At 41.3% G+C, this 11,133-nt stretch overlaps 1 protein-coding gene across 1 annotated transcript; it reads left to right on the top strand.

Annotated features, from left to right (window-relative positions):
- Window positions 1–750: 750 nt before the first annotated feature.
- On the top strand, window positions 751–9,608 carry LOC135467556 (heparanase-like). The gene is made up of 10 exons (XM_064745328.1): window positions 751–938; window positions 1,492–1,622; window positions 2,336–2,506; window positions 4,367–4,541; window positions 5,039–5,086; window positions 5,772–5,975; window positions 6,671–6,791; window positions 7,482–7,588; window positions 9,061–9,204; window positions 9,449–9,608. The coding sequence occupies exons 1-10, from the start codon at window positions 751–753 to the stop codon at window positions 9,606–9,608; spliced, it is 1,449 nt and encodes a 482-aa protein (XP_064601398.1).
- Window positions 9,609–11,133: the final 1,525 nt, after the last annotated feature.

The following is an 11,133-nucleotide window of genomic DNA, read 5'->3' as shown; positions in this document are numbered from 1 at the left end:
TATGTGCGCTTCAGCATTCAGTTATGCCATATTTTAGATACGAAATAAAAATATCTTCACACCCTTAAAACCCGTTTTGTGATGTTCGTTCTTTTGGAGTAACAAACACTATCCCTATTTCATGCATGAATATTTTCGATCCAGACTTATATGTATACTATTGGTTAACCTTTTTTACTTTAAAGCCCTGACTCGCTACAACTAACAGATTCTTGACCAATGCGGTTGTGTGTTCGAATCCAGCTCTGGAAATTTTGCTGTGGCTTTAAGTCGAGATTTCCTTCAGCTATAAATCTGACGATTGTAATAAAAGTGAAACATTCTACAGTACCGGTACGGCTTTAAATAACCAGAACCAGTTGCTCCAGTTTAATCTTCATAAAATGTTACCTTTGTAGGAACCCTCAAAAACATTACACTTTGAGCGGAGTAGTTTTTTTTTGTTTGTTTCTTTGCAATATTATGATTTATACATAAAACTTGTTTTATGGACATTATCGTGCAACTGGGCCAAGCCATGTGTAAGTTACTATCATCCATAGCCATGCAAACTTATAGGTCTCAACCCTGAGTGAAGACAACTGTACATATATGTATATAGAACTGAGACAATGTACTGCAGATAAGCCGTACAGTAGGCCTATTCACACCTCGTGATATCTCACAAACAAATAGATCGAACTTGACATGAATATAAAGGCATACCGAGGATCTAGGGCTGTGTCAGTGTTGAGTCCTGTTAGGTAAGCCATGGTGTCACCAGCTATGTGGTTGTTGGTTCTTCTCTCATTTCTGCTGACTCAGCAGTCCGTGTGGCCGGCCGTTTTGGAAGTGACCGTCCAGCCAGACCGTGTCGTGTCTGTGACCAGTGATAAGTTTGTAAGCGTTACCTTGGATACTGGGATCATCATAGGCAAATGGGAGGCGTTCAACCCCAGGTAATACCAACAGTGCGTGTACTGAAATTAGGGAAGAGTAAAAGCAACGCTTAACTTTACACGTGCACATGTGGACATTCATTAACAGAAAATTAATTGATAGAAATTTTAACTTTGGCAAATCCAACATGAAAGATGAAATTTGTAGGGAAGAAATCGTGGAGCTATTTTACTTGAGCTTGCAATCCATATGTTTGCATTAAATGCTCTGTTCCACAAAGTAATCGTTGGCTAAGTTGATTGTAACTACTAGGGTATTCACATCTTAAGGCTTGTGGTAGTTACAATCCTGAACGTAACTTAGCTTTATAATTTAAACCATTTATGCTTCTCCGGTCAAATGTAGACAATATACCGGTTTCACATTCAGTTTCCCCTTAGCTAGTATGTTTACAAATTTGGCATGGAATCTCAGTATACATCGATATGGCTGCAGTAGTGCCAAAGTAGCGTTAATCCATAACCATTCAGTCATTCAGTCAGCACGTGCAATGAGGCTAGCACATGTGTTTGATTAACGCAAATTATATATGGCTCCTGGTCTTATTCCCAGGTCTCCTGTGGCTGTCACCCTGGCTAAGGCTCTGTACCCAGCCTACCTGAGGGTGGGAGGTACTACGGCCGACTCCCTCATATATCAGGTGGGGAATTCCACGACAGCCATTGCAAATTCTACAATAACATGTGAGTTTTAGCCTACATTTTACTCATGTGACCGAGATTGTCGATCTTACTCGCTGTATTTTAAACTTTGTCCTTAGCTGGAGTAATTATATCGTGGTTTTTTCAGTGGTCACGTATACATATACATCAGCCTGAGCCTATTTGTCATTCATCGTACAACTCTGTGTAACGGCTACCTCTGCATACATAATACATCACAGTGTGTCATGAAATATACTGTATATATATTCGTGATATACATCGTTTTGTCATAAAATATGCTGTCTATATATTCGTGATATACCACAATGTCATAAAATATAGCTTATATATGCATAATAGGGTGATATACAAGTACATTATACTGTGTCATAAGTTTACTGTATCTAGGGCCTACGTCATACATCAAACTGTGTCATAAATATACTGTTTGCGCTTCCTATGTCTAAAATATGCATGTATTTGTACGCGTGAAACAGAATGTTTCAGAAATCATACTGTGTGATGACTGATTTCTTTAAATTTAAAATCCACATACGTATTTCAGTATTAAAAAGTGCCTAAGCTGAATAACATTGATACTTGCCCACATTATGTTCATGTCCTATTCTCTATGATGTTGTTATTGAGGCAGTAGACCATTATCATATTTGGAATCATCTGCTGGCAGTGTAACGTGGGGAAATACATGTATGATAGGGAAATGACATATGCGGCTCCTTTTGTGGTTATAGCTGCAGATTGGGATGAGCTGAATCTATTTGTCAAAGAGGCCAACCTGAGCTTTATATTTGGTCTGAACAGCCTATATCGTCCTGGCACAGCCTGGGATCCGGCAAATGCTATTGAACTGATGAAATACTCAGCTGACAGAGGGTACCGTATGGATCTCGAGTTAGGCAATGGTAACTTTTCGCTACATCTCACCTCACACCTATTCCATAGAATTCAGTACTCTCTTTTGCTCATTGTACATGCCATCTGTTTGGTTTTCTGTCTTGACCTTCTCCGACTGGGTTAGTTCTGCTTACTCACCAGCCTTCTTGGATGAGTACGTTAATTTTCCCTACTCATCAACCTTCTTCCCTGAATATGCTAATTCTCCTTATTCATCACATTCTTCTCTGAGTATGCTAATTCTCCTTATTCATCACATTCTTCTCTGAGTATGCTAATTCTCCTTATTCATCACATTCTTCTCTGAGTATGCTAATTCTCCTTATTCATCACAATCTTCCCTGAATATGCTAATTCTCCTTATTCATCACATTCTTCTCTGAATATGCTAATTCTCCTTATTCATCACATTCTTCTCTGAGTATGCTAATTCTCCTTATTCATCACATTCTTCTCTGAATATGCTAATTCTCCTTATTCATCACATTCTTCTCTGAGTACGCTAATTCTCGTTATTCATCACTTTCTTTCCTGAATATGCTAATTCTCCTTATTCATCACATTCTTCTCTGAGTACGCTAATTCTCCTTATTCATCACATTCTTCCCTGAATATGCTAATTCTCCTTATTCATCACATTCTTCTCTGAGTATGCTAATTCTCCTTATTCATCACATTCTTCTCTGAGTATGCTAATTCTCCTTATTCATCACATTCTTCCCTGAATATGCTAATTCTCCTTATTCATCACATTCTTCTCTGAATATGCTAATTCTCCTTATTCATCACATTCTTCTCTGAGTATGCTAATTCTCCTTATTCATCACATTCTTCTCTGAATATGCTAATTCTCCTTATTCATCACATTCTTCTCTGAGTACGCTAATTCTCGTTATTCATCACTTTCTTTCCTGAATATGCTAATTCTCCTTATTCATCACATTCTTCCCTGAATATGCTAATTCTCCTTATTCATCACATTCTTCTCTGAGTACGCTAATTCTCGTTTTTCATCACTTTCTTTCCTGAATATGCTAATTCTCCTTATTCATCACATTCTTCTCTGAGTACGCTAATTCTCGTTATTCATCACTTTCTTTCCTGAATATGCTAATTCTCCTTATTCATCACATTCTTCTCTGAGTACGCTAATTCTCCTTATTCATCACATTCTTCTCTGAGTACGCTAATTCTCCTTATTCATCACATTCTTCTCTGAGTACGCTAATTCTCCTTACTCCTAAACCTCATAACAGAATACATTAATTCTGTTTGCTCCTTATCCTCCTTCTCAAACTACACTAATTCTCCCTTCTACCTCTACACTAATTCTGCTAGCTCCTTACAGTACTTATCAAACCACGCCAATTCTCCCCACCTTTCGCCCATCTGCTCTACACTAATTCTCCCACTCCTCGATCTTCTTTTTAACAGTAAATTCAGAAGCAGTAACTAATTCTTTTTCCTCTACCTTCTTCACGCAGCTGTACTAATTTTCCTGACTTATTAACCCTCTCCTTGGAGTACACCAATTCTCCCTACTTCTCGACGCTACACTAATTCTCCTTACTCTCTCCTCCGAGAACACTAGCTCTCCTTGCTCTTCATCTTACCTCTCACCATACACTAATTTTCCATAATTTTCTGCTCTTACTATTACATCACTCTAAATCTCTTCCTTATCCGACTTCTAGTAATAACCTTGTTATTGTCGTAAGATGATTCTTTCTACTTCTTGGTATTCTTGTCAGAGTACACTATCATGATGTTTTATTTTTTGGAGATGTAACACAGTCCGGTAATTACAGTTCAGTTAATGATTCGCATGTCATTCAGAATAACTTATATGTTGCCAATGTCTGCAACAGAGCCCGATATATACTCGAGTCAGTACAATCGGAAAGTGGATCCCCAACAGCTGGGTCGGGATTTCGGCACTCTCCGCCAACTGATGGACTCCATGCCGGCCTTCAGATCACGACGTCTGGTCGGACCTGACACTACCGGCGACAGCAACTCCTTCACTCAGTCATACCTGCAGAAGTAAGGCCGATTAAAGTCATATATGTTGTATTTAAGAACCATTCAGCTTTGGAATGAAAACCTCTTTTGAAAAAGAAAAAAAAACAGTTTTGAAATAAATTCCTCAGTTGAATAACTTGCCTTTTTTCATGCACTGAAGTATAGGACTAAGGTAAGACCCACCTGCAGCATTGCTACGTAAAATCTACTGGACACATGTGTGACAGTTGATATCATGCATCTTTGGATAAAGGCTACACAGATTACATATACCTTTATCCATCGGCCAACTGACCACAGGGAGCATATTTCCGTCTATGTTGTGGGGCTACCCAGTGGAGAACATTTATTTAATATTTCACCTGACCTACAAAGCTGAACTATCACAATACTGTACAGCTTGGACCAGAATTCCTGGGATGTAGGAAAGGGAAAATGGTGACAAGTAATAAGTTTCCAGTTTTCAAACGTCACTTCTTCAGTGGTATTAATATTTTATGCTCTATTTTTGTTTTCAGCTTCATGAAAACTGGAGCGGAGCATATCAATGCCATGACTTTCCACCAGTAAGTAACCAAGGTTCTGTGGCAGTTATTATTTGTACCTCCTTTGTCTGTGTTACAACGTTGAGTACAATCAGAATCAGTCAGTTCAGACGTTCAGGTGGCCAAGAATCTATAGAAAGCTTCAAGATAATTATACATGTACATGTATATTTTGCATTCGTTATACAAAGTTAATGGTATATATTATATACCACATTAATCACGAATAAAAAATCTAGTACGCTTCATTGAATGTACGTAGAGGTTTTATTAATATTATTTTTATTTATTTAATTGCTGTTTAATGGTATACATAAGAGTTTTTCACTTTTACGATGGCTGTCCGTTTTAGTGGGGTGCTGACAGTAAGTCACAGACGTTTGGAGAGTTACTAGTGACTAAAGGTATTTAGAAAGTTTTTTTGCTTAGGTATACATACTTTCAAATATGGCACACTAAATGATTCTGCATGCGCCAGAAATCTTAATAATTGGTCCACTATGTTAAATTTATTCAAATTCGAGGATCTTTTGACTGAAAAGGACACAAACGTACAAACAGGCGGTCGAACGATATATTCAAGAAGGTGGAAGTTACTTACAGGTAACAAGAAGGCTTCGTACAAATGGCCATTTCCCAATATATTGGGTTTGGCAAAGATTTAGCTTCATTCAGTTGCCTCTCTATCTGTAGTATTCCATTCCAGCTATTACATGAACGGTCACACTGCCCAACCGCAGGACTTTGTGGATCCTGCCAAGTTGGACAGTTTTATCTACGATATGGTGTCAGCTCAGAAAATCCTACGCAATGTCTCTCACGGCACTCAAAGTTTCTGGGTAGGGGAGACCAGCACGGCTTACGGCGGGGGTGCACCTGGAATCTCAAACACGTTCGTCGCAGGATTCATGTAAGGGATTAAATTTTCTTTGCAGAATCTGACATGATGTAGCCATTGTTGCTCCCCATCCCATTACTTTTCCTCCTAGGAACTGATATCAGAATGTAGCCATGGCTGCTCCTCCATTACTTTTCTTCCTAGGAATTGATATCATCATACAGCCATCGCTTATACCACATAACTTTTCTTCTTATGAACTAATATCATAATGCAGCCATCGTTCCTCTCCCCATTACTTTTTTCCCAGGAGCTGATATCATAATGTAATTATCGCCCTTCCACCTTCATTAATTTTCTTCCTAGAATCTGATATCATAATGTACCCATCGCTACCCCCTATCCCCCCCCCCCGCCCAATGCACACAGACCTCCCCGCCTATTCCTTTTCTTCTTAAGACCTGATATCATAACGAATCCATCGTTACTGTACCCGTTACTTTTCTTCCTAGGCACTGATATCATAATGAATCCGTCGCTGTTAGTGCTGACACCTTATATGTCCTCTGAATTTATCTAACGGCGTAGCTACATAGTTTTCCCCTTTAAAGGCCACATTTTTGCCGTTGTTCATTTTGTTATAAATACTTTAAATGTTTCTGAAGAATTATTCGGTATGGTAAAACACGAAGTTTGAATCAAGTATGCTACATTCTAACATCCCATATTTGTGGTTTACCTGTAAAAAAATTGCTTTAACATGATAGGTGGTTGGACAAACTCGGATTGGCGGCGTATTACGGGGCTGAGGTAGTGATGCGGCAGGAGTTTGTGGGTGGAAATTACGGCCTGGTGGATTACTCTGATGGCGTCTACAGTCCTAACCCAGTACGTTACCTTTGGAGGTATTCTCGATGTACATGTAGATGTGGAAACAGGTCATTGTCGCATTAAAAGTGTCAATATTCAACTTCATCGGGATTATTTATATGCTGCAGTGTCAGTCAAATGAAAGCTGAAACTTTCTGAAATGTGTCACAAAGTACTTAAATCAAAGTACAAACCTCAACGGAAATTTACTGTGCCTTGATGAATACACGACAAATGTTACAGCATTAAATGTACCCAAAGCCAGTGCATCATTTATATTTATTTAAGTTTTCAGAGTTTACCCCGTACTCAGAAATACTTCAGTTATACGATAGCGGCGAGCATTATGTTGAGAGGAAGCCAGGCAGAGCCGGAGAAAACCCACGACCATCCATCATTTATAGCAAGAGGAGGTTATTTGTAGGCTCTCAATATAATGCCATATAGCTAAAGTGTCCATTTCCTATCTCACTTGTTATCTATCAACTTAAAGTCAGCGTTTGTGTTTCAACATATTTTTAGTTCGTTATTTTTTGCGATCTTTCTTTTTTTATTTTTGCTTTTAGTAACTCCACAGAAAAGGCCGCCACAGAAAAAACCGCCTTGCGTTCCTCGCAACACTGGGATATTGAAGGCAGGAAAGATTTATCCAATAAATACTAGCATCACATTTGTCAGAAGTGGCTAATCTCTACATTTACCCCGCAGGATTACTGGTTGACAGTTCTGTACAAGAACCTGGTGGGGGAGACTGTTTTGAGTACTGGACAAACACAGGAGAAGCTCAGGGTCTACTGTCACTGCACCAGTATTAGGTAAGTTGTTCTGAGTACAGAACGAACACAGGAGAAACTCAGGGTCTACAGTCACTGTACCATTAGTAGGTGAGTTGTTCTGAGTACAGGGCAAACGGAGGAGAAACTCACGGTCTACAGTCACTGTACCAGTAGTAGGTGAGTTGTTCTGAGTACAGGGCAAACGGAGGAGAAACTCACGGTCTACAGTCACTGTACCAGTAGTAGGTGAGTTGTTCTGAGTACAGAGCAAACGGAGGAGAAACTCAGGGTCTACAGTCACTGTACCAGTAGTAGGTGAGTTGTTCTGAGTACAGGGCAAATGGAGGAGAAACCCAGGGTCTACAGTCACTGTACCAGTAGTAGGTGAGTTGTTCTGAGTACAGGGCAAACGGAGGAGAAACTCACGGTCTACAGTCACTGTACCAGTAGTAGGTGAGTTGTTCTAAGTACAGGGCAAACGGAGGAGAAACCCAGGGTCTACACTCACTGTACCAGTAGTAGGTGAGTTGTTCTGAATACAGGGCAAACGGAAGAGAAACTCAAGGTCTACACTCACTGTACCAGTAGTAGGTGAGTTGCTCCGACAATGACACCCCCTTAGATAGTCGTAGACAACCACGACCTGATACTTGGAGACATGGATGACGACCTAATGTCAGATAGACGTAGACAATGATATCTGAATAGATAGCCGTTAAGAACGACATTCCGATAGACAGGTTTAGTAAACGACGTTCCCATACCCTGGAGAAGACATCCTTACGGCTTGTGTTACATGGCCTTGAACGAGGACCGTGGACAAATCAGTCTGAAAAGATGACAGTGGATAAGGAAACCCATAAGGATGAATGTGGACAACGAAGTCCGAAGAGATGACCGTAGATAAGGAAGTCCGAAGAGATGATGGGAGGAAACTCACGATCATCTGGAGGTCGCTTGCAGACCTTCCATGTTCGACCGGAGAGGAAGCCAGCTCGACTTGAACTCACAGCGACCGCATTAGTGAGAGGCTCCTGAGTCATTGCGCCTCGCTGGCGCGCTAACCACCGTGGACACCGTGGCCCCTTGATGACCGTGGATAACGAAGTCCGAATAGATGGCCGTGAACAAAGACCTTCGAATAGATGGCCGTGGTTAACGACCTCCGAATAGATGACCGTGAACAAAGACCTTCGAATAGATGGCCGTGGTTAACGACCTCCGAATAGATGACCGTGGACAACGACCTCCGAATAGGCCTACATGACCGTGGACAACAAAACTGGAATAGACGACTGTGGATAACGAAGTCCGAATAGGTGACCGTGGATAGATCACTCTGGCGGGCTAATCACCTCGGTCACGGAGGCCTCTTGATGACCGTGGAAAACGAAGTCGGAATACATGACCGATTAGATGACCGTAGACAACGAAGTCCGATCTGTATATATTGGTAACATACGAATTGTCCACCATACACAAACCTGGTATTTTTTTTCTGGTTATTGCAGGTCTGGATACGGTCCGGGATCAATCACCTTCTACATGATGAACCTGTACAACAACTCAGTGGGATTATCCTTCTCTCAGTTCACGGGTATTGACTTTCATGTGTATGTACTCACCTCCGGTGATAATTCGACACTAGTGACAAGGTTAGTAGTTCAATTTAAAGACGTTAACTGTCTTTGTTAGTTCATCTGAATTGATTCTTTCAGGTTGTGGCTTAGCTCTTAAATCATTGAAGCGAAATATCTCGTTCAATAGCAGCGCCAGTTTGAAACCACGGATAAGACACTGTGGTCAGATGGACAAATACTGGTCCATCACTTCGGGAAAGTACGAAAGTGTAGGCCTATTTGGCCAAATGGCTCTGACATTGGTTTTGTTATGTTCCAGAATGGTAAATCTGAACGGTAAACTGCTGGAGCTGATCTCGGGAGAGTTACCTCCCATGCCGCCGGCTATTCTTACCTCCACACTTGTCACTCTTCCACCATTCTCCTTAGCGTTTTTGATCGTCCCAGATGCTGGAGCAGCTGCATGTATGGAGAAGTGATGTAACATTCACGTGTATGTCATTCATGATTGCTTTGTTTTGAGGTATAAAAAAAAAGAGATACAACAATGCATTTAAAATAAAGCACATTATGTTCTGGATAACGTATACATTTTTTTTTATTTCTTCACACGCTCCCATCAAACTAGAGTGTTACTGAGCAATTACTCGCAAGTAGAAAATTTGCGGTATCTTGTAGGGTGAATTAACATATGGGCGGTAGGCATATGAAAGTGTTAGAGCGTATTTTACAGTCTTGGAATACAAACAGGACACGTGAAGTGCCGGAAGATGGCCCGGCCTCACACAGGGAATTGATATATCTCGCAGCTTCTTGACCACCCGTGGGACTTTGGTGACAACAAGCGGTCGGCGACATTCGTGGGTTCGTTTGCGAATGAAGACAGTTGGCGTATATCTAAGTTACACGTGGGAAATTACCTTACGAAAGGTCGGCCATCGTCGTATAGGTCGTCTTGAGAACGGTGTAAAACTCCAATGAAATAAATAACAAAGTGGGTGGTTTACCCCGGGCATGTAGGCTATGTAGGCATGAGATTTCGTCCACCCATAAAAACTGATTACCATCGTTTAGATGGAAAATTCTTGAGCCTGGCTTTATTTATCTATTTATGTATTTGGTTGATGTTTTACACCGTACTCGAGAATATTTCACTTATACGACGGCGCCCGCATTATGGTGGGAGGAAACCGGGCAGAGCCCGGGGGAAACCCACGACCATCCGTGGGTTGTTGACAGACCTAATTCCCACTTACGGAACCGGCCCGGATAGCACAGTTTGTAGAGCATCCGCTTCGGGAGCGGTAGATCCAGGATCAATCCTGGGTCGAGTCACACCTAAGATTCAAAAGAGGAAGTTGTAACTTCCTCGCTTGGTGTTCAGCATGAATGGGATAGTGCAACGCTGTAATGGCTCGGGCGGGGCAGCTTACTTGCCTTCGTAAGTCGTCTTAGTGAAGCAGCACTAGATAAAAAAGCGGTGGGAATCCGCCCAACAACAAGGAGGTACATTACGTACACCGTAAAGATTCCTTGGCCGTCATGTGACTGAAAAATTGTTTAGCACGACGTTAAAACCCCAAGGCCGGATAGGAAGCCAGCATGAACTGGAATTATACTCACAGCGACAGCATTGATGAGAGGCTTCTTGGCCTCCGAGGACCCCCGAGTATGGCTTTAAATAGATGAAGAGTGAGTGAGTGCTTGGGGTTTAACGTCGTTCTCAACAATTTTTCAGTCATATGACGACGAAGGAATCATTAGGGTGCATGTACGTGTAATGTGCCTCCTTGTTGCAGGACGGATTTCCACCGCTCTTTTATTTAGTGCTGCCTCACTGAGACGACTTACCGAAGTCAAGCAAGCCGCCCCAGCCATTATACTGATACGGGTCAACCAGTCGTTGCACTATCCCCTTCATGCTGAACGCCAAGCGAGGAAGTTACAACTTCCTCTTTTAAAGTCTTAGGTGTGACTCGATCAAGGATTGATCCTGGATCTACC

This window comes from Liolophura sinensis, chromosome 6, assembly GCF_032854445.1.
Source record: "Liolophura sinensis isolate JHLJ2023 chromosome 6, CUHK_Ljap_v2, whole genome shotgun sequence".
Taxonomy (NCBI): Eukaryota; Metazoa; Mollusca; class Polyplacophora; order Chitonida; family Chitonidae; genus Liolophura; species Liolophura sinensis.
Note: the sequence above shows the minus strand (reverse complement) of the source record. Positions and strands in the feature narration are given on the sequence as shown.

Excerpts from the sequence above, each read along its gene's own strand:
- LOC135467556 (XM_064745328.1), top strand. The coding sequence starts at position 751 with ATGGTGTCACCAGCTATGTGGTTGTTGGTTCTTCTCTCATTTCTGCTG. Across the intron at positions 939-1,491 it reads TGGGAGGCGTTCAACCCCAG|GTCTCCTGTGGCTGTCACCC; the intron begins GTAATACCAACA and ends TCTTATTCCCAG. Across the intron at positions 2,507-4,366 it reads GGATCTCGAGTTAGGCAATG|AGCCCGATATATACTCGAGT; the intron begins GTAACTTTTCGC and ends TGTCTGCAACAG.